The following is a 24,890-nucleotide window of genomic DNA, read 5'->3' as shown; positions in this document are numbered from 1 at the left end:
TCAATTGCACTTTAATTTCAATGACAGTTTAGTCAAGACACATATTCATTATTAATGTTGTTTATTTATTTTAGCACAACATAATTGTATGTATTGTATTCATGAGTCAATACTTATGCATTTGGTTAGTAGTTAGTCTAAGTCTAAGGTTTATTTTATGTTATTAATAATTAATGTTTGTGATTTACACATGCTTTCATATCGTTTGACAAGGTTGTAAACTGTATGTATGTTATATTACATATTCAATATAAATAAAATCAAGAGTAAGATGACTAATTCAGTGTTAATATTTGAGTGGGGCCCGAGCCCCTTTTGTAGTGTAAAAAAAGTTAAGAACCTTTGACTTACAGTATTTTACTCATTTTAAGCATTACCGTAACTGGACTGATGGGAACTGAGGACACCATTGTTTTTAGTTTTTCAGGTGGAATTCTTTCCCATTCTTGCTTGATGTACAACTTCAGTTGTTCAACAGTCCGGGGGTCTCTGTTGTGGTATTTTAGGCTTCATAATGCGCCACACATTTTCAATGGGAGACAGGTCTGGACTACAGGCAGGCCAGTCTAGTACCCGCACTCTTTTACTATGAAGCCACGTTGATGTAACACGTGGCTTGGCATTGTTTTGCTGAAATAAGCAGGGGCGTCCATGATAACGTTGCTTGGATGGCAACATATGTTGCTCCAAAACCTGTATGTACCTTTCAGCATTAATGGTGCCTTCACAGCTGTGTAAGTTACCCATGCCTTGGGCACTAATACACCCCCATACCATCACAGATGCTGGCTTTTCAACTTTACGCCTATAACAATCCGGATGGTTCTTTTCCTCTTTGTTCCGGAGGATACGACGTCCACAGTTTCCAAAAACAATTTGAAATGTGGACTCGTCAGATCACCTAATATCTTTTACACTTTGCATCAGTCCATCTTAGATGAGCTCGGGCCCAGCGAAGCCGGCTGCGTTTCTGGGTGTTGTTGATAAATGGCTTTCACTTTGCATAATAGAGATTTAACTTGCACTTACAGATGTAGCGACCAACTGTAGTTACTGACAGTGGTTTTCTGAAGTGTTCCTGAGCCCATGTGGTAATATCCTTTACACACTGCTTTTTGATGCAGTAGCGCCTGAGGGATCGACGGTCATGGGCATTCTGCTTACGTGCAGTGATTTCTCCAGATTCTCTGAACCTTTTGATGATATTACAGACCGTAGATGGTGAAATCCCTAAATTCCTTGCAATAGCTCGTTGAGAAATGTTCTTAAACTGTTCAACAATTTGCTCACGCATTTGTTCACAAAGCGGTGATCCTCGCCCCATCCTTGTTTGTGAATGACTGAGAATTTCATGGAAGCTGCTTTTATACCCAATCATGGCACCCACCTGTTCCCAATTAACCTGTTCACCTGTGGAATGTTCCAAATAAGTGTTTGATGGAGATTCCTCAACTTTCTCAGTCTTTTTTGCCACTTGTGCCAGCTTTTTTGAAACCTGTCGCAGATATCAAATTCCAAATGAGCTAATATTTGCAAAAAATAAGGTTTTCCAGTTCGAACATTAAATATCTTGTCTTTGCAGTCTATTCAATTGAATATAAGTTGAAAAGGATTAGCTTTTATTGACCATTTACACAACGTGCCAACTTCACTGGTTTTGGGGTTTGTAGAAGAAATAGATGACTCCTTTTATTTGTGTGTTAGCCACCTCTTGGTCTGAGTTTTGTCAAAATTTAGAGTGCACATATAAGAGAAAGATGTGTTTTTGTCTCATGTATGGATTGTGGATAATGGGCAAAAAGTAAAGAAACTTTTATAAATGTAAAAAGTTACCAGGAAAAAGAAATACTGCAATGCCTTTTTGAAAAAAAACAATTGAAAAATATGACGTGTGCTGTTGAGAGTCAAAATAAATTGTATCTAGAGTTAAAGCCCCACTTGAGAACTTTCAGTTTTGCATGATTTTGGCGACTCCAGTGGACCAAAGCGGTAGTGTTTTGCCAGGAGAAGACCACATGTCCCATATAGCGTCACACTGACATGATGTCCGCTGTCACAAATATTAGGTCTCTAATGGCTATGCTGATATTAAATAGCAGACATTATCAAGAAATTATCTTGGATTGCGCTACAAACATGACGCTACTACCAAGAATGTATCGGAGCGGATGCAGGTCCCAAGCAAAGAAATACCGGTAGGAGAGTTTTTTCGAAGTAGTGAAACTATCACACTGATGGATATTTATTGCTACCACGGAAATGTCCGATAGCTAACATTACTATTATCAGTTTGATTTGAGCATCGAATGCATACTTAACAACCCTCCCGAATTTTCCGGGAGACTCCCGAATTTCAGTGCCTCTCCCGAAAATCTCCCGGGACAAGCATTCTCCAGAATTTCTCCCGATTTCCAGCCGGACTTAAGGCACGTCCCCTCCAGGTCCGTGCGGACCTGAGTGAGGACAGCCTGTCGTCACGTCCGCTTGGCCAACCAAAAAGTAACCACAGAACACTGCATTTCAGATTTTGTTCCAGACCACAGCAAACATTACCTAGCTTGCCAAAGATTGTAATAAATCTATTAGAAGAAGACAGCCTGCCGTTTCCTTTAACTTGGACACACACATTTATACCTTTGGCCAGTAATTTCCAGAAGTTATTTCCCCTCCTGAGTAGCCTGTTTTACTAATGGTTTCTAATGTTGTAGAAATATGTAGAATAAATATTACATTTCAACATTTCTGTCAACGAAGATTTGCTTCAGCCTGCGACACATAGTCATTTTGATAGTAGGCTATTATAGCTACACTTACGTCATGTGTTGCCTTCATTATAAAGTTAAAGTTAAAGTACCAATGATTGTCACACACACACTAGTTGTGGCGAAATGTGTCCTCTGCATTTGACCCATCCCCTTGTTCACCCCCTGGGAGGTGAGGGGAGCAGTGGGCAGCAGCGGTGCCGCGCCCAGGAATAATTTTTGGTGATTTAACCCCCAAATCCAACCCTTGATGCTGAGTGCCAAGTAGGGAGGTAATGGGTCCCATTTTTATAGTCTTTGGTATGACTCGGCCGGGGTTTGAACTCACAACCTACCCATCAAAGTTAAAGTTAAAGTACCAAAGATAGGTGTGGCGAAATTTGTCCTCTGCATTTGACCCATCCCCTTGTTCACCCCCTGGGAGGTGAGGGGAGCAGTGAGCAGCAGCGGTGCCACGCCCGGGAATCATTTTTGGTGATTTAACCCCCAATTCCAACCCTTGATGCTGAGTGCCAAGTAGGGAGGTAATGGGTCCCATTTTTATAGTCTTTGGTATGACTCGGCCGGGGTTTGAACTCACAACCTACCCATCAAAGTTAAAGTTAAAGTACCAAAGATAGGTGTGGCGAAATTTGTCCTCTGCATTTGACCCATCCCCTTGTTCACCCCCTGGGAGGTGAGGGGAGCAGTGAGCAGCAGCGGTGCCACGCCCGGGAATCATTTTTGGTGATTTAACCCCCAATTCCAACCCTTGATGCTGAGTGCCAAGTAGGGAGGTAATGGGTCCCATTTTTATAGTCTTTGGTATGACTCGGCCGGGGTTTGAACTCACAACCTACCCATCAAAGTTAAAGTTAAAGTACCAAAGATAGGTGTGGCGAAATTTGTCCTCTGCATTTGACCCATCCCCTTGTTCACCCCCTGGGAGGTGAGGGGAGCAGTGGGCAGCAGCGGTGCCACGCCCGGGAATCATTTTTGGTGATTTAACCCCCAATTCCAACCCTTGATGCTGAGTGCCAAGTAGGGAGGTAATGGGTCCCATTTTTATAGTGTTTGGTATGACTCGGCCGGGGTTTGAACTCACAACCTACCCATCTCAGGGCGGACACTCTAACCCAGGGGTGCCCATTACGTCGATTGCGAGCTACCAGTCGATCACGGAGGATGTGTCAGAGCCCGCCAGCCAGGGATTAAAAAAAATAGACCTAAAATTGAGCGCTCATCAATCTTCACCAATACGTCACTTTATTGACATTCACGGCACTCGAGGGTCTTGTGAGATTATTAAGAAAAAATTAGTTGACAAATTTTTTATTTTAACTGCCGTCAAAACTCTAAAGACCGACTGCACAGTTCCTGTCTTCACAATTAAAGCGCTGCTTCGTCCTGCCTGTGCTAACAAAATAAGAGTCTCAGAAAGCTGGCGTGCACAAGCTCGCAAGACAGGAGTTTGCCGTCAATTTATTTCTTGTAAAGTGTGTAAAAGAGAGTATGGAAGCTGGACAAATAAGATGCCAAAAACCAACCACTTTCATGTGGTATTTTTTTCTCTCCATTTGAAAATGTGGACGTTATCATCACCACTGTCTGATTCCGAATAATGCAAGTCATCAGAATCAGGTAATACACCAACTTATATTCTTGTCTTCGTGAAAGAAAGGAATCTTTATGTTAAACATGCTTGTATTATCATTAAACACCTTTAACTTGTTAACAAAAACGTCTCTTTCATAAATATAAATGATATACATGAATGAGGTAGATCCCCTCGACTTGGTCAATTGAAAAGTAGCTCGCCTGCAGAAAAAGTGTGGGCACCCCTGCTTTAACCACTAGGCCACTGACACTTATATGCGGCTTTTCATTTTTCTCGGCTACAGACAGATTATTTTTTTGCATTTTTGGTCCAATATGGCTCTTTCAACGTTTTGGGTTACCGACCCCTGTCATAGACCGACCCAATTAGGAACCAAAAAATACAAGTACTCGGTATACATCCCTACTTACTACTGTAATGCATGTCTTCCAACACTTATTAGACCATTTTCTTCTGAGATAAACTGTTGCCTAACAGAGAAATTTACACGTCTGTATATAACTCTGTAAAATCGTAATAGGCTGTGGCCCACGGGATGCCGTCAGACAGATGTTTGGCAGCATGCACGAACAGCAGTGCATTTTAATCAAAAACCCCCCCACCCCATTTTTTTTTATATCAAACATAATTAAATATCCTCTGTTACACACTGTATCTCATTTTATTACTCCTGTCTTCACACTGGTTCCACAATAGGTTGCTCAGACTTTCACCCTGTAGGTGAATAACCACTGAGCTGATTGGAATACCAAAAGTTGACAATAATTTTACCGTACTGTGTGCATACACTTCAGACATGCACGTGTATACCAGACAGAGTGACATCTAGAGATGTCCGATAATGGCTTTTTTGCCGATATGAGATATTCCGATATTGTCCAACTCTTAATTACCGATTCCGATATCAACCGATACCGATATATGCAGTCGTGGAATTAACACATTATTATGCCTAATATTGTTGTCATGCCCCGCTGGATGCATTAAACAACGTAACAAGGTTTTCCAAAATAAATCAACTCAAGTTATGGAAAAAAATGCCAACATGGCACTGCCATATTTATTATTGAAGTCACAAAGTGCATTATTTTTTTCAACATGCCTCAAAACAGCAGCTTGGAATTTGGGACATGCTGTCCCTGAGAGAGCATGAGGAGGTTGAGGTGGGCGGGGTTGGGGGGGGTGTATATTGTAGTGCCCTGGAAGAGTTAGTGCTGCAAGGGGTTCTGGGTATTTGTTCTGTTGTGTTTATGTTGTGTTACGGTGCGGATGTTCTCCCGAAATGTGTTTGTCATTCTTGTTTGGTGTGGGTTCACAGTGTGGCGCATGTTTGTAACAGTGTTAAAGTTGTTTATACGGCCACCCTCAGTGTGACCTGTTTGGCTGTTGACCAAGTATGCCTGGCATTCACTTGTGTGTGTGAAAAGCCGTAGATATTATGTGATTGGGCCGGCACGCAAAGGCAGTGCCTTTAAGGTTTATTGGCACTCTGTACTTCTCCCTACGTCCGTGTACACAGTGGCGTTTTAAAAAGTCATACATTTTGCTTTTTGAAACCGATACCGATAATTTCCGATATTACATTTTGAAGCATTTATCGGCCGATAATATCGGCAGTTCGATATTATCGGACATCTCTAGTTACGTCAACACAATGATATGACATACATGACAGCAGCTGGGAATTTTGGAGGAGGGGTGTATATTGTAGCGTCCCGGAAGAGTTAGTGCTGCAAGGGGTTCTGGGTATTTGTTCTGTTGTGTTTATGTTGTGTTACGGTGCGGATGTTCTCCCGAAATGTGTTTGTCATTCTTGTTTGGTGTGGGTTCACAGTGTGGCGCATGTTTGTAACAGTGTTAAAGTTGTTTATACTTGTTTGTTTTTACTTTTTGAAACCGATACCGATAATTTCCGATATTACATTTCAAAGCATTTATCGGCCGATTATATCGGCAGTCCGATATTATCGGACATCTCTAGTGACATCCAAAGAACGCCAAAGATCTTATTCCGCCCCAACGACAATAAACAATTTTCATTTAGTTTAATTCGGAATTTTCTGTACGAGCTGCTCTTTAAAACCGCTATTGCTAACACATGCAAGTCGTTGGTATGCCATCAAAATATACAGCATCTTAAAAACTTCCAGCTTGTAAGCCCTGGGTCCGATTCTCTCCTGAACAACACAACTTTCGTCTTATCCGCTTTTCTTTGTCCGTTCATCGGAATGTGTTCTCAAACAATTCAGGAATAAAACATATTGTTTGACAAAATCGTGAATATAAGTAGCATTTGGTAACAGTAGAAGAGAATATCCAACACAAAAACAAATACCGTATTTTCCGGACCATAAGGTGCACTGCAGATGAATGGTCTATTTTCGATCGTTTTTCATATATAAGGCACACTGGATTATAGGGCGCATTAAAGGATTCATATTATTGTATTTTTTTCTAAATGTAAAAGACTTCCTTGTGGTCTACATAACATGTAATGGTGGTTCTTTGGTCAAAATGTTGCATAGATGATGTTTTACACATCATCTTCAAAGCCGCTATCTGACAGTCGCGTCCGGATGCGCCGTTTTGTGGGCGGTCTTATTTACGTGGCTCACCTTCGGCAGCGTCTTCTCCCCGTCATCTTTGTTGTAGCGGTGTAGCGTGCAAGGACGGGAGTGGAAGAAGTGTCAAAAGTTGGAGCTAACTGTTTTAATGACATTCAGACTTTACTTCAATCAATAACGGAGCAGCATCTTCTCATCCGGAAACAACAACACCGGAAATGTGTACCGTGAAAAAACGTCCGACCAGAAGTCTAAAAACTAAAGTTCCTTGGGTGAATAGTGTAAACTCACTACACCGGTATGTTTTAGCGCTTTCATGGCGAGTTTACTGACAGATATAAGTAAGAACTTTACACTACTTTATATTAGAAATGGCAACAGCGGAGGATGAATGTCCCATAACAAGAAGATAGAGAAAAAGAAGAAGCTTATCGACTACGGCGTTGCCACGGACTACAAAGGCAGACGCGCGCAAATTTTCAGGACTTATGCAGATCCCAAATACAGATCAGCAGGTCCCAGAAGGTAAGAAAAGTTGCTTTTGCATAATATTGCGAAACAAAACGCCAGATAATATGTCTTACCTTATACACACACCATAATAATACTCCTATGTTGAAACCCATCAAGCGGTGCGGTTTCATAGCTTACCAAAGTCGTACTAAAACATTTTGACAGATTTTTGAGCGCCGTGTGTAATGTTCTATATTTTCAATGGAACATATAAAAAGTTGGTGCTGTTTACTTGAGTCATATTGCCATCATAGTGCAGTCTACACGTATCTCTTATGTTTGACTGCCATCCGCTCGTCACACTTATCATTTCACCATGTACCAAATAAAATTGCTTAGAGGTCGGTAAGCAAAACCAGAATTATTCTGTATATTAGGCGCACCGAGTTATAAGGGCGCATTGTCGAGTTTTGAGGGAAAAAGTGCGCCTTATAGTCCGGAAAATATGTTAGACGGAGTAGACATTGACAGGGTAAAATAAATCAAATTTCTAGATGTAATAATAGATGATAAAATAAACTGGAAATGTCATAAAAATCTATGACATAAAGTTACAAAATACTTCAATATGATTAAGCAAAAATATGTTCTGGACCGCTAGTGTTACCATATCTAAGTTAGGGTGTAGAAATATGGGGAAATAATTACAAAAGTATTCTTTCTTACACAAAAGGTCAGTTAGGATTATACATAAAGTTGGTTGTAGAGAACAGTATAACCATTTATTTATTCAATCAAAAATATGGAAATTCAATGAAGAATCTTTTTAAAAGCAAAATGATAACAAGGAATTTGATTGAAATACTCTATCATCTCATGTGTATCCATATTAAAATGTATCGGTATTTTTTTATCTATTCAGTTTATTTGACAGGTTGAGACAAGAAGTGAACAAATGTGTTATAAATTGCTTCAAAATGGGGAAAAAAGGGGTGGAATCAAACAAGCTCTTCTTCTTCCTACTCTTTTTCGGACATGTTGTCATGTATGTGATGCACCTGTGATGCATGTTCGTGGGAACATGAATTTTCTAATTCTGGCTTCTCCTTGACACGGTCTGAAGCCAAGACTCCCGCTGTTGACTATGTTTGTGACTATATCGTGAGGCGTGTGTGTACCGTGTTTGATTACGAACACATGTACACTGTAAAAAATGACGGTACAAAGTGCGGCAAGCAGATGCTAAATAGATATAGCAAAACACAGTGAAATCAAAAATAGTTGATCACAGTGGATTCCTGCAAAGCCAGAAACCGTAGATAACCTAAAATACTGTGGTTAGAATACGTAGAAAACACATGACTTTACTGTGAAAATAATGAAAAATTGTACAATGCATGTGCAGATACTGTGATGTCACGAGCATGCAAACACACACGTACGAGCAAGCGATCAAATGTTTGGAAGCGTACTCACGGTACCGTATCTGCGTATCCAACTCAAAGTCCTCCTGGTAAGAGTCGCTGTTGTCCCAGTTCTCCACAGGCCAATGGTAAAGATTGACTGTCATCTTTCGGGAATGTAAACAATGAAACACCGGCCGTGTTTGTGTTGCTAAAGTCGGCCGCAATACACCGCTTCCCACCTACAGCTTTCTTCTTTGCTGTCTCCATTGTTCATTGAACAAATTGCAAAAGATTCACCAACACAGATGTCCAGAATACTGTGGAATTTTGCGATGAAACAGACGACTTAATAGCTGGCCATCCTGCTGTCTCAAAATGTCCTCTACAATCCGCGACGTCACGCGCTGACGTCATCATACCGAGACGTTTTCAGCAGGATATGTTGCGCGAAATTTAAAATTGCACTTTAGTAAACTAATTGGCATGTGTTGCAATGTTAAGATTTCATCATTGATATATAAACTATCAGACTGCGTGGTCGGTAGTAGTGGGTTTCAGTAGGCCTTTAAAAGGAACATTCTGCTAAAGGCCGTGTTGCGAGTTGTCCAGTGAAAGGTTGTACAAATACTTTCAGGTTAAAATCCTCATGTACCGCTCACATGTCTCGGATACACAACCATTTAGCAGATGCTCATACTGGTGACTGTCATGTCTGGGATCATGTTTTGTTTAAGTTAGGTTCTGTTTGGTTTTTGGACTCTATTTAGTTCCTGCTTTTTCACTCCCTTGTCTTGTTTCCATGGTTACCCATTAGTTTCACCTGTTCCACGTTTGGACTCACACACACCTGTCACCTGCCTTTTTCTGTTGGTCGGCCTGGCGACATTAACTCTGTCATTTTCATGCCCTGCTTATTCCATCGTTTATGCTTCTTGCCATGCCACGTAAGTTTTTGTTCTGCTTATGTCACAGTAAGTGTTTATTTGTTTCACGTCCATAGTTTTTGCCCAAGTGCTAGTTTTGTTTTCTTAGCCAAGTTTGTACTTCCGCCTTGTGCGCACCTTTTGTTTCTTTTGTTAGTGTAAAAATAAAAGATGTATTTACCTTCAAGCCAAGTCCAGTCTAGTTGTTTTGCATCCTGGGAAAGCAATCCGCGCAGTAATTTGCGCCGCCATAGTCCACGTGCTGACAGTGACAGGGCAGCACGGTGAAGCCAGTGGTTAGCGCTTGTGCATCACAGTGAGGTGGTCCTGGGTTTGATTCCCAGGCTAAAATTGGTAACATTTGTTTTACAGTGAATTCCAGCTGCCAATTTTTTTTTTACCGTCATTTCTATTGTTTCTTTTGTAAAGAGGTTAACAATACATCAGTATTTTTCCGTAAGCAAATACATTTATCAACAGTAAAATTAACAAATTCAACATCAACATACATTATGAGTGTATTTTTCCGGTGAATTCTTGGCAACCACAGCTGGCGGTATTTTACCGTAAATTGTGCTGATTTTTTTTTTCAGTGTACCATTACTTTTTTTTTGTTTTTGCCCTGTTCAGCTTCTCAGGGAATTCATATTTTTGATGTAAATGCCCATATCGGCTGTACAAATTTACTTTACAAAAGAGAAGTGTGTGATACGTCTCTTCAATCAATCAACCAATGTTTATTTATATAGCCCTAAATCACCAGTGTCTCAAAGGGCTGCACAAGCCACAACTTTACCTTATTTGTATTTGACTTTATTAAATGGATATGTATTATTATTTTGTGCAGCCGGGTCAGAGCAGGAGGGGATAGAAAGAGAAAAAAAAGCAAGACGGGTGGAAAATCCGGGGACAAGAGGAGGATAAGACAGAGCCACAACAACAACAACAGCAAACACAACAACAACAACAATAATAGAACAACATCAGCAAATAGGATATGTACAAATATGATAGTAAACATGATAGCAAAGAAGCAGTTAGTGAAATAAATAATACAGAAATGACAATGAACATTATTACACTACAAATGGAACAATACAAATACCAATAGAAATAGCACTATTGATAATGAATAATAACAATTACCTCTATTATCAACAATACAAATGTTCAAATGCAACAATACATATGTGTAATGATAACTTGAATTACAAAAGAAAGCAGATAAATGGAGGGGAAGAAAGAGAAGCCAACTGTATTAACCTTGTAGATTGTTATAGTAACAATAGGTTAAGCTTTGTCAGTGTGCCATGTGCTACCCAGTTTACCCTAGGGCAGGGGTCGGCAACCCGCGGCTCCGGAGCCGCATGCGGCTCTTTGATCACTCTGATGCGGCTCAGCAGCTTACATGCTGAACTCCCCAATTTTCCCGTGAGACTTCCGGATTTCAGTGCCACTCGCAGAAAACTCCCGGGATTAATATTCACCGATTCTCACCCTTACAGCTATAATAAGGGCGTGCCATGATGGTACATCATTTGGCACCCTCTACAATCTGTATTAACAGCGTGCCAGCCCAACACTTGTTATATAATATACATCTTCTGCTTGAAAACGTACGTGACAGCAACACATACTTGGTCAACAAGCACACAGGTTACACTGACGGTGACCATATAAAACAACTTTAACACTCTTACTAATAATGCGCCACACTTTGAACCAAAACCAAACAAGAATGACAAACACATTTCGGGAGAACATCTGCACCTTAACACAACATAAACACAACAGAACAAACACCCAGAATCCCATGCAGCCCTAACTCTTCCGGGCTACATTATACACCCCTGCTACCACCAAACCCCGCCCCCACCCCAACCCTGCTCCCTCACACATCAAACCCCCCTCTCTGTGCGTCGGTTGAGGTGGGCGGGGTTTGGTAGCGGGGGTGTATAATGTATCCCGGAAAAGCTAGGGCTGCATGGGATTTTGGGTATTTGTCCTGTTGTGTTTATGTTGTGTTACGGTGCAGATGTTCTCCCAAAATGTGTTTGTCATTCTTGTTTGGTGTGGGTTCACAGTGTGGCGCATTATTAGTAAGAGTGTTAAAGTTTTTTTTATACCGCCACCGTCAGTGTAAACTGTGTGGTTGTTGATCAAGTATGCCTTGCTGTCACCTACGTGAGCAAGCGAAAGCCCCATACAACGTGTGGCTGATCAGGCGCGCTGGTTGTGGTGGGTGCTATATTCTGTACCATCACGGCACGCATGACGCTGACAAGCGCCATCCATTTAAACCCGCGTGCCGCACCAGCTGTCAAAGTCCAAATAAAGGTGTGGGCGGCATATCTGAGATCCCTGGTTTATACGTAGCACAAAGCAAAGAAAAAACTTTGTATGTAGTGTTAATTCATTTAAAATTTCGAAAAAATTTTGCGGCTCCCATTGTTATCTATAATTTGTGAAACTGGTCAAAATGGCTCTTTGACTGGTAAAGGTTGCCGACCCCTGCCCTAGGGCAACAACGTTAATATGTTTGATGAAACGTGATTATATGCAAGAGTGTATGTATGTATATGTGCTTGTATATGTACAATATTTGTATGTTTGTACAGTGAATGTATATGTACATGTAAGTGTATATGTATGTTTGTACAGTGAATGTATATGTACACTAAGTGTATGTTTGTACAGTGAATGTATATGTACACTAAGTGTATGTTTGTACAGTGAATGTATATGTACACTAAGTGTATGTTTGTACAGTGAATGTATAATAACTAATAATAACTGGGATTTATATAGCGCTTTTCTAAGTACCCAAAGTCGCTTTACACGTAGAACCCATCAATCATTCACACCTGGTGGTGGTAAGCTACTTTCATAGCCACAGCTGCCCTGGGGTAGACTGACGGAAGCGTGGCTGCAAATTGCGCCAACGGCCCCTCCGACCACCACCTATCATTCATCATTCAATTCACCGGTGTGAGTGGCACCGGGGGCAAAGGGTGAAGTGTCCCGCCCAAGGACACAACGGCAGCGATTTTTGGATGGTAAGAGGCGGGGAGCGAACCTGCAACCCTCAGGTTTCTGGCACAGTTGCTCTACCCACTTCGCCATGCCGCCAATGTATATGTACACTATGTGTATATGTATGTTTGTACAGTGAATGTATATGTACAATATGTGTATATGTATGTTTTTTGTAGTGTACCATTACAACAACAATATTTTTATTGCTGTTTTTTTTTTTTTTTTACCAAAAAAATTGTTATGGGTACAAATAGATACTTCTGATGGGTAATGACAGAACAGAGAGAAAAAAATCCGACGCCTGGCAAGTTTTATATTTGTACCCAGGTTCGTCACGGAATTCACACTAATTAGCGACTGCTGACAAAGTCTGCTCTTTGCAGCCTGAACCTGTGAAAGCCAACACGGCGGCGCCACATGAATGCTTCCGTGCACGCCACAGCTCTCCCGATTCCCAAATACTATTCCAGAGACGCTCGCCCCACTCTGATGTGCGCTCACTTTCGCCGGCGGAAGGCTCGCCGAGCTCGCCGTGGCACAAATGAGAGCGTCTCTCTCGGGCCTGCAGCCGAGAACAGATACACAGAGAGAGTCTCAGAGTTGTTTGCCCATTTCACAAGGTTCTATGAGTTAATGAGGCCAATGTGGAGATGCAGGTGCAGTGGCCAGGCTGGCAGAGAATACTGATGCCATTTGCTTTGTTTGGGCCGTCCCCTGCCTGTCCAAATGGAGGCCGTGTCCTCAGGAGCATGGCTTTTTCAAAAGGGATCTTGCCTTTCGTCGACGTATAAAAGCTGCATTTGAGGTCACAGATAGAGGCCAAGATGCATAGAGTCCGATCCCGTGAGTGCTTCGGGGCCTGAGCACCCACGTGGGATCAATGGCAACTTTCAATCTTTTAAACCATTTTAGAAATATCAATCTTGTTGTTGTTAATTTTGTGGCGAGTGTGGTCCGTTTGACATAACAAAATGAGTCGATAACAATATAGTTTATAATTATCAAAGCCTTACCAAGATTTCATTGTGCCCGAAAATGAACTAATGACTCAATCATCTTGACTTTGAACACACTGCACACGAGTGACGGGCATACTCAGCCAACAGCCATACATGTCACACTAAGGGTGGCCGTATGAACAACGCCAACACTGTCATAAATATGTGCCATAGAGTGAAACCCCACTAAACAACAACGACAAACACATTTTGGAAGAATATTTGCACCGCAACACAACATAAACACTACAGAACAAATTCCCAGAATTCCTTGCAGCACCAACTCTTCCGGGACGCTACAATACAAACAAACGCCATTGGTGGATCTACACCTAACATCCACTGTAATGATACCACGTACAATAGCGTATCGAGTCGATACTACTATGATTGCATCGATATTTTTCAACATCACAAAATCTTCTTTCGGTTTTTTATACTTTTTCATAACATGGTCACTACTGCCTAGTTTCTCTTGTTATATTCTTATTTTACTATTATATTTTTATTCTCATTGTTGCTTTTTATTTTTATTCTTATTGTGATATTTTTCTATTTTGTTTCCATTTATTCCCCCATTATTTACTTTTTTACTTTTTAAATTCGATCTCAATTCTGTACACTGCTGCTGGAATTTTAATTTTCCTGAGGAAACTCTCCTGAAGGAATCAATAAAGTACTATCTATCTATCTATATATATATATATATATATATATATATATATATTTAAATGTATATTATGTTTATAAACTCAGTAAATATGTCGATGGACACATGAGGACTTTGAATATGACCAATGTATGATCCTGTAACTACTTGGTATCAGATTGATACCCAAATTTGTGGTATCATCCAAAACTAATGTAAAGTATCAAACAACAGAAGAATAAGTGATTATTACATTTTAACAGAAGTGTAGATATACCATGTTAAAATAGAAAGTAAGCAGATATTAACAGTAAATGAAGAAGTAGATTAATAATTCATTTTCTACCACTTGTCCTTAATAATGTTGACAAAATAATAGAATGGAAAATGACAATATTTTACTGCATATGTCAGCAGCTAAATTAGGAGCCTTTGTTTGTTTACTTACGACGAAAAGACAAGTTGTCTTGTATGTTCACTATTTTATTTAAGGACAAACTTGCAATAAGAAACATGTTTAATGTACCGTGTTTTCTGCACTATAAGGCGCACCGGATTATAAGGCGCACCTTCAATGAATGGCCTATTTTAAAACTTTGTTCATATATAAGGCGCACCGCATTATAAGGCGCATAGAATAGACGCTACAGTAGAGGCTGGGGTTGCGAGACCTGTTGTGGCTCAACATTGGTCCATATATAAGGCGCACCGGATTATAAGGCGCACTGTCAGCTTTTGAGAAAATTGGAGGTTTTTAGGTTCGCCTTATAGTGCGGAAAATACGGTACCATAAGATTTTTTTGTTAAAATAAAGCCAATAATGAAATTTTTTGTGGTCCCCTGTATTTAGAAAAGTACCGAAATACTTTTGGTACCGGTACAACTAATACACACACACCGAGCACCCACTGGCAGAAATGTAGATCGGCGCCTATGCCAAGATGCCTCTGGTACTTGACATCAGGCATACATGCTACTAGTTAGGGTAAATGTCCAGTATAACGATGACAAAGCTAACTTCTGCTGTCCTTCTGTGTCTCATCATGCATCAGAGAACGCCCTCCAGGCGTTTGGAAGTCAATCTGACCGGCGGCCTACACCGGGCCCATCCGGTGCAACAAGCAGAGAAAGCCGGAGCACAACTTCCCCACCCGAAACCATAGTAACCATGCGGAACATTCTGGATACAAAAATACCCACGCAGGTGTGTATCCTTGTTATCGTCACTCATTTTTTTGGTGCTTCGACCGTCTAAGAATAAACGTTCCTGACGGTGAAACACTGTTGAGGTGAAAACAGTGCACTGAGCACTTATATTACAGAAATTAAACTTGAATGTCTCGATCAAAACTATACATACACTTGTAAAGAACATAATGTCATGGCTGTCTTGAGTTTCCAATAATTTCTACAACCCTTATTTTTTTGTGATAGAGTGATTGGAGCACATACTTGTTGGTCACAAAAAACATTCATTAAGTTTGGTTCTTTTATGAATTTATTATGGGTCTACTGAAAATGTGAGCAAATCTGCTGGGTCAAAAGTATACATACAGCAATGTTAATATTTGCTTACATGTCCCTTGGCAAGTTTCACTGCAATAATGCGCTTTTGGTAGCCATCCACAACATATTGCTGGGTATTGTGGCCAAACAGCTCAATTTTTGTTTCATCTGACATCACATGACCTTCTGGAGGAAAGTTATGTGGTCAGATGAAACAAAAATTGAGCTGTTTGGCCTCAATACCCAGCAATATGTTTGGAGGAGAAAAAGGTGAGGCCTTTAATCCCAGGAATACCACACCTACCGCCAAGCATGGTGGTGGTAGTATTATGCTCTGGGCCTGTTTTGCTGCCAATGGAACTGGTGCTTTACGGAGAGTAAATGGGACAATGAAAAAGGAGGATTACCTCCAAATTCTTCAGGACAACCTAAAATCATCAGCCCGGAGGTTGGGTCTTGGGCCAGTTGGGTGTTCCAACAGGACAATGACCCCAAACACACCTCAAAAGTGGTAAAGGAATAGCTAAATCAGCCTAGAATTAAGGTTTTAGAATGACCTTCCCAAAGTGATAAATAAATGATAAATGGGTTGTACTTGTATAGCGCTTTTCTACCTTCAAGGTACTCAAAGCGCTTTGACACTACTTCCACATTTACCCATTCACACACACATTCACACACTGATGGAGGGAGCTGCCATGCAAGGCGCTAACCAGCACCCATCAGGAGCAAGGGTGAAGTGTCTTGCTCAGGACACAACGGACATGACGAGGTTGGTACTAGGTGGGGATTGAACCAGGGACCCTCGGGTTGCGCACGGCCACTCTCTCACTGCGCCATGCCGTCCCTGACTTAAACGTGTGGACAATGCTGAAGAAACAAGTCCATGTCAGAAAACCAACAAATTTAGCTGAACTGCACCAATTTTGTCAAGAGAAGTGGTCAAAAATTCAAGCAGAAGCTTGCCGATGGCTACCAAAACCGCCTTATTGCAGTGAAACTTGCCAAATATTAACATTGCTGTATGTATACTTTTGACTCAGCAGATTTGCTCACATTTTCAGTAGACCCATAATACATTCATAAAAAAAAAAAAACTTCATGAATGTTTTTTGTGACCAACAAGTATGTGCTCCAATCACTCTATCACAAAACAATGATTGGAAACTTTTGACCACGACTGTATATTGTATTCTATTTTTATATGATATATACAATATATAACAATTACCATGTACAATATTACAGTATATGTAACAGCTGCAGCATAAAATAGAGAGTAGATCCAGCAGAAAATATACATTATAAACAAAGAGAGGTAGCTAACATAGAAGCGGTCAGGTAATAGACAGAGGCAGAAAAGGATTAATTAAACTCTTTTCTTTCTTGCTTTCTTTAGTTAATTCCGAACATGAACACACTTACAGCATAATACATCACACAATTTCATATAATTTCACTTTACATCATGTCCGAAAAGGAGTAGGAAGAAGTAAAGCTTATTTAAACCTACCCCTTTCCCACTTCAGAGCGTTTAAAAATACATACGTTCATTTACTGACTTCTTTCACACAATGACACCAGGGAATGTGTCAGAAAAAATGTATGTAAATTATCAAAAAACTTTTCGTTCTCTGGATTCCCAGTGAACAAACGAAAGCTGTCTTTGTTGCACCAAGCCAAAGGCTTGGAAAATTCCGCTGTGTACGATGGGAGGAGACGGGAGGGGTTATCTATTGTCATCCAAGCCCTGCCCAAGCTGGATCCAGGACCAGTCCAAGCCCGAGGCATCTTTTTCTTTTGTGTTAATGTGACCAAAAACAAAAGCTGTTTACATACCCCACATTCCTTTAGAAACAGCTGTTATGTAAACAGGGAATATCCAAATAAAGGAGGAGACCTGAACCTTTTTCTGTTAGAGCGTAATGACACTGTACAAGGGTACAGATGTATACGTTTCTCCTTGCTGAACCACATTGAATTCTGTCTGTTTGATTCTTTGCTTCTTGTCCTGTTTAATATATGTCATCAGTGTTTGAACCTGACAGAATGAGTAATACAGCCATTCTTGTAACAGATAATTAAGTCAGTCATGATAAACATACTGAGATGAAGAACATCTTATTTTCAATAAGGTTGAAGGTGTTTTTCGTAATTCTTCTTTGTACTTTGTAAGCACTATTAATTTGAACAACCTCTTAAACTGGATCATATCAGTACATTGTTTAACTTATTTACTTAATCCATTCCATAGTTTAATTCCACATACTGATGTGCTAACGGTTTTAAGTGTTGTACGCCCATGCAAATGTTTTAAATTAGTTTTTCCTCTAAGGTTATATTTCTCCTCTTTTGTTGAGAAGAATTGTTGTACATTCTTGGCTAGCAGGTTATAGTTTGCTTTGTGTATAATTTTAGCTGTTTCAAATCATTGAACTTCAATAGTATCGACTCAATAAATAAAGGGTTTGTATTTTCTCTATATCTGGGGGTTCCTGTGGCACCAGACTTTGCTGTCTGGTGCCACGGGAACCTCTTGCAGCTCAATCCGTCAAAGACCAAGGAGCTGGTCATTGACTTTGGGAGGTCGAGTCCAAGGTCACAACCTATTGTGATCGAGGGAGTCAAGGTACAGACTGTGGACTCATTCAAGTACCTCGGGGTGTGGGTGGACAATAAGCTGGACTGGACTGTGAACATGGACCACTTGTACAGGAAAGGACAGAGCAGGCTGTACTTCCTGAGGAGGCTGCGCTCCTTCAACACCTGTAAAAAAAAACTCTTGTGGATGTACTACCAGTCTGTGGTTGCCAGTTTTCTGTACTACATGGTAGTGTGCGAGGGGGGCAGTACATCTAAGTCGGACAGCTCCAGACTGGAGAAACTGATCAGGCGGGCCGGTTCTACGATCGGAATAAAACTGGACTCACTGGTGACGGTGGCAGAGAAGAGGACTGTGGAAAAACTAGTGAGCATCCTGGATGATGCCAGTCACCCTCTGCATAGCGTTATCAGTAGCCAGTGGAGCCTGTTCTGTGCTAGACTGCTTCATCCCAAGTGCAGGACTAATAGACTCAAAAACTCCTTTGATCAGGCGGGCTGGCTCTACGATCGGAAAAAAACTGGACTCACTGGTGACGGTGGCAGAAAAGAGGACTGTGGAAAAACTAGTGAGCATCCTGGACGATGCCAGTCACCCTCTGCATAGCGTTATCAGTAGCCAGTGGAGCCTGTTCGGTGCCAGACTGCTTCATCCCAAGTGCAGGACTAATAGACTCAAAAACTCCTTTGATCAGGCGGGCCGGTTCTACGATCGGAAAAAAACTGGACTCACTGGTGACGGTGGCAGAGAAGACGACTGTGGAAAAACTAGTGAGCATCCTGAATGATGCCAGTCACCCTCTACATAGCGTTATCAGTAGTCAGAGGAGCCTGTTCAGTGCTAGACTGCTTCATCCCAAGTGCAGGACTAATAGACTAAAAAACCCCTTTGATCAGGCGGGCCGGTTCTACGATCGGAAAAAAAACTGGACTCACTGGTGACGGTGGCAGAGAAGACGACTGTGGAAAATCTAGTGAGCATCCTGGATGATGCCAGTCACCCTCTGCATAGCGTTATCAGTAGCCAGAGGAGCCTGTTCAGTGCTAGACTGCTTCATCCCAAGTGCAGGACTAATAGACTAAAAAACCCCTTTGATCAGGCGGGCCGGTTCTACGATCGGAAAAAAAACTGGACTCACTGGTGATGGTGGCAGAGAAGACGACTGTGGAAAATCTAGTGAGCATCCTGGATGATGCCAGTCACCCTCTGCATAGCGTTATCAGTAGCGAGTGGAGCCTGTTCAGTGCTAGACTGCTTCATCCCAAGTGCAGGACTAATAGACTCAAAAACTCCTTTGTCCCACGCGCCATTAGATAGATAGATAGATAGATAGATAGATAGATAGATAGTACTTTATTAGACTGTACAACTCCTCTCTGGGCGGGAGGTGGGGTGCTAGGATGACAGAGGATGCAAAACAATAACTTTTTCATAACATGGTCACTAGTGCCTAGTTTCTCTTGTTATATTCTTATTTTACTGTTATATTTTTATTCTCATTATTATACTTATTGTAATATTTTTCTATTTTGTTTCCATGTATACCCCCATTATTTACTTTTTAAATTAGATCTCAATTCTGTACACTGCTGCTGGAATTGTAATTTTCCTGAGGGAACTCTCCTGAAGGAATCAATAAAGTACTATCTATCTATATCCAACATGATGTATCAGTCTAATTGTTCTTTTTTGTAACACGGTTAATGAATGCTTCTATCAACAAAGATTCTTCTTATTCCTCTTCGGACAGGTGGGCGAGTGTATAAGCATGACTTTGATGTTGGAACTAAAATAAACCACCGCCAAGATGACCCGATAACACAGAATGTCCTGAATTTAGACAAATGTATCGTCTGAATTGACTAATCAAACGTCCATGAACCTAACTCTGTTTCTCCCCCCAGGCCGTAGGAAATGAACTCCTGGTAGCCCAGTCTACCTTGCCGTCCAACGGCCTTCCGAATTCGGCGGGCCCTCTCCAGCTCCTGCCTCCGGCGGCCGTCAGCCTTCTGTTATTTCGCTTGCTCGACGGCGTACACTAAAGACCGCGAGGGTGCACCCCCCCCCCCTCGAAATGGAGGCAGTTCGCGGACCGTGCAGCTACTCCGTCCCTCATGAAAATGTACAGTGATTCTATTTTTGTGTCTAGGTAGCGGAACGGACGCTTAACCCCGAAGAGAATACATTTGTGCACAGTTGATGCCAAAAAGGAGCGTGAGCGAGCTCTGGGCTACTCTGCGTTTTCCAGTCAACGTGAACCTATAACACAGCTGTGTCCGTGTGTGTGTGTGTGTGTGCGTGTGTGTGTGTGTGTGTGTATGTGTGTATGTGATACAATGATGTGAAGTATGTGAGTAGCTGAGGGCATCAACAGGAGCTCTTGTGTGGAACATTGTGAGTCAGTGTTTAGAGAGCATGGGGCTTTAATAGCACTCTCCTCAAGTGACTGCAAGAGGACCATTATTTCTGATCAATACGGGGGGAAAGGGGTTGCGGCAAGACAATAGAGCAACATTTTACTCAAGACGCTGCGGACAGACGCTCGGATTCCTCATTGTCCCGCAGCGCTATCTGGCAGAGAGTGCATAAGACAAACCTCGACATTGTGATCACGCTTTCCATCAGGACCCATGGCGTTTGTCCAACACCTCGCTGTAATTGTTGGCGCTTAAGCTACAGTATAAAACAAATTGACGTTCTTAAAAGTGCACCCCCCCCCATGAAAAAAAGACCATTTACCCTGGAAATAAAAGGCAGAGTCTGGTGTGGATGAACTTGACTGGCCTGCACAGAGTCCTGACCTGAACCCGATAGAACAACTTTGGGATGAATTAGAACGGAGACTGAGAGCCAGGCCGTCTCGACCAACATCAGTGCGTGATCTCACCAATGCGCTTTTGGAAGAATGGTGGAAAATTCCTATGAACACACTCCGTAACCTTGTGGACAGCCTTCCCAGAAGAGTTGAAGCTGTAATAGCTGCAAATGGTGGACCGACATAATATAGAACCCTATGGGTTAGGAATGGGATGGCACTTCAAGTTCATATGTGAGTCAAGGCAGGTATAAATAGTATAATTTGTCTATTAAATTGTGATAAGTACACCTCTGCATAACATTGTTCCCTTATTAAACAAAACAAGAAAAATATAGATCGACTGGTGGGAAACTCTCTCTCTCTCTCTCTCTCTCTCTCTCTCTCTCTCACTCTCTCTCTCTCTCCCCTACCCTATAAACATTATTTCTGATCAATACGGGGCCAATTGCAGGGGCCAGCAAGACAATAGAGCAACATTTTACTCAAGAAGTTGCGGACAGATGCTCGGATTCCTCATTGTCCTGCAGCGCTATCTGGCAGAGAGTGCATAAGACAAACCTCGTGATCACGCTTTCCATCAGGACCCATGGCATTTGTCCAACCCCTCACTGTAATTGTTAGCGCTTAAGCTACAGTATGAAAAAAAAAAACCCTGGAAATATAAGGGTCTGGATAGAAGTGGCTCCATGGACAAAACGTAACAATGAGTGGAATAACTTTTGAATTGTTATGGTGGACGCCGTAAAATACACACGCTGAGATTTGAAGGATGTGAAAGGATTCCACGGACGGTTCTGTATTGTCTGTTGTGGGTACCTTCATCATTTCTGCAAAATAAAACAAAAGTTCTCAAAGTTTTTGCTTGCAAAGCACCGTTTAATGGATGGTCATCTGGTTCACAGTTGATGGAGGAGTATGAAAAGAAGGCCATCGATTTATTACTCATGGATGTTCAATAGGTTCACCTATTACCAAGATGGCGGAGTTGGTGTGTTACCCTCTGAAATGTCCTCATTCTTTTCCACAATGACTGAATTTGTCCGGAACAAAAAAGCTTTGTCAAAACAAGCACCATTACTGTGTTGCTTGTAGGGATGGGTGCCTTTCAATCGGTATTATTACTATTACCCTTTTGTGTGTTAATGTGGCAATAAATGTTACCGTAATCTGTTTATTGATATAATCTATATTTTGTTTTACTATGGAATTTAACACCAAGCTGATATTGGTAACTATGTTGTCCATATCTTGTTTCTTCACACTTCATAGTCTCATTTGCCAGTATGCATTCATTTCAGTCCTAGGTAAGAAGGTACCAAATTTTCCGGACTATAAGGCGCAATTAAATTATTTTTTTTTTCTCAAAACTCGACAGTGCGCCTTATGTAAGCCATTTTATTTGGTGCATGGTGTAATGATAAGTGAGACCAGTAGATGGCAGTCAATCATAAGCGATAAGTGTAGGCTGCAGTATGATGGCAATTTGTCTCAAGTAAACACCACCAACATTTTAAATGTTCCATTGAAAATATGGAACATTAGATGCTGCTGCGTTATTGATTGAAGTAAAGTCTGAATGTCATTAAAACAGTTAGCTCCATCTTTTGACACTTCTTCCACTCCCGTCCTTGCACGCTACACTGCTACAACAAAGATGACGGGGAGAAAACGCTGCCGAAGGTGAGCCATGTAAATAAGACCGCCCACAAAACGGCGCATCCTGAAGCGACTGTCAGAAAGCGGCTTGAAGATGATCTGTAAAACATCATCTATGCAACATTTTAACCAAAGAACCACCATTACATGTTATGTAGACCACAAGGAAGTCTTTTACATTTACAAAAAAAATTATAATAATAATATGACTCCTTTAATGCGCCTTATTCTCCAGTGCGCTTTATATATGAAAAAGATCAAAAATAGACCATACATCGGCAGTGCGCCTTACAATCCGGTGCACCCTATGGTCTGGAAATTGCGGTAGCCTATTGCCAGTCAAGGGCTCATATTATGATTATTTTCTACATTTGAACACTTCCTTGTGGTCTACATAACATGTAATGGTGGTTCTTTGGTCAACACGTTGCATAGATGATGTTTTACAGATCATCTTCAAGCAGCTTTCTGACGGTCGCTTCAGGATAGGATTGATCTTATTTACGTGGCTCCCTGTAAAACATTCTCTTGTAGTTTTTTGCGCTTCCCTATGGGGTCTACTGACAGATATAAGTTAGAACTATTTGCTACTTTGTATTACAAATGGCAACAGTGGAGGATGCATGTGCATGTACGAGCCAGTCTGTCCCACAGCAAGACAACAGAGAAAAAAAGTGATTTATTGATTTGGCGGACTGGCGCAAAGCTCTTCGGGTAAAACCAGATATTCGCTGACGTCACCAATTGGAAAAACGTCACACGGGGAAAATTCCAAAGGACTCGTTTGGAGGAAGTATAAAGCAAGGCAAGGTTGCTTTATAAATCTCCGCCATGCCTACATGTTTGATTTCAAATCTTCGGCACTTACACAGATCCCAAATACACAATAACAGGTACCGATAATGAAGAATATATGGTTTTGCATAACAGGTCCCCTTTAAGTTGAATGTTGCAGTGTTATCATTCAGTTGAGCCCTTCAAAGTGTTCAAATGGTACTTATTCCACTCCAGCTGTTTGATTGTAACATACACTATATTGCCAAAAGTATTTGGCCACCCATCCAAATGATCAGAATCAGGTGTCCTAATCACTTGGCCCGGTGTATAAAATCAAGCACTTAGGCATGGAGACTGTTTCTACAAACATTTGTGAAAGAATGGGCCGCTCTCAGTGATTTCCAGCGTGGAATTGTCATAGGATGCCACCTGTGCAACAAATCCAGTCGTGAAATTTCCTCACTCCTAAATATTCCAAAGTCAACTGTCGGCTTTATAATAAGAAAATGGACGAGTTTGGGAACAACAGCAACTCAGCCACGAAGTGGTAGGCCACGTAAACTGACAGAGAGGGGTCAGCGGATGCTGAAGTGCATAGTCCAAAGACTTTCTGCACAGTCAGTTGCTACCGAGCTCCAAACTCTAATGTGACCTTCCAATTAGCCCACGTACAGTATGCAGAGAGCTTCATGGAATGGGTTTCCATGGCCGAACAGCTGCATCTAAGCCATACATCACCAAGTCCAATGTAAAGCGTCGGATGCAGTGGTGTAAAGCACGTCACCACTGGACTCTAGAGCAGTGGAGACGCATTTTCTGGAGTGATGAATCACGCTTTTCCATCTGGCAATCTGATGGACGAGTCTGGGTTTGGAGGTTGCCAGGAGAACAGTATATTTCGGACTGCGTTGTGCCGAGTGTGAAATTTGGTGGAGGAGGAATTGTGGTGTGGGGGTTGTTTTTCAGGAGTTGGGCTTGGCCCCTTAGTTCCATTGAAAGGAACTTTGAATGCTCCAGGATACCAAAATATTTTGGACAATTCCATGCTCCCAACCTTGTGGGAACAGTTTGGAACGGGCCCCTTCCTCTTCCAACATGACTGTACACCAGTGCACAAAGCAAGGTCCATAAAGACATGGATGA

The 24,890-nt window shown here is 41.5% G+C and overlaps 1 protein-coding gene across 2 annotated transcripts in view; it reads left to right on the top strand.

Moving 5' to 3' along the window:
* Window positions 1-22,721, top strand: part of gfra4b (GDNF family receptor alpha 4b) — a 133,925-nt gene extending 111,204 nt beyond the window's left edge. Inside the window, exons 7-8 of one of the 2 annotated variants that reach the window (XM_061976733.1) lie at window positions 15,441-15,592; window positions 20,401-22,721. In XM_061976733.1, the coding sequence (XP_061832717.1) occupies window positions 15,441-15,592; window positions 20,401-20,538 (290 nt within the window). In that variant the 3' untranslated portion in view covers window positions 20,539-22,721. Of the gene's footprint in view, window positions 1-15,440; window positions 15,593-17,540; window positions 17,684-20,400 lie in introns of those variants that run through there. The other variant, XM_061976734.1, reaches the window with a different exon arrangement.
* The last annotated feature ends 2,169 nt before the right edge of the window (window positions 22,722-24,890 follow it).

Source organism: Nerophis lumbriciformis, linkage group LG16, assembly GCF_033978685.3.
Source record: "Nerophis lumbriciformis linkage group LG16, RoL_Nlum_v2.1, whole genome shotgun sequence".
NCBI lineage: Eukaryota > Metazoa > Chordata > Actinopteri > Syngnathiformes > Syngnathidae > Nerophis > Nerophis lumbriciformis.
The sequence above is the reverse complement of the archived record's forward strand: the minus strand, read 5'-3'. Positions and strand labels throughout refer to the sequence as shown.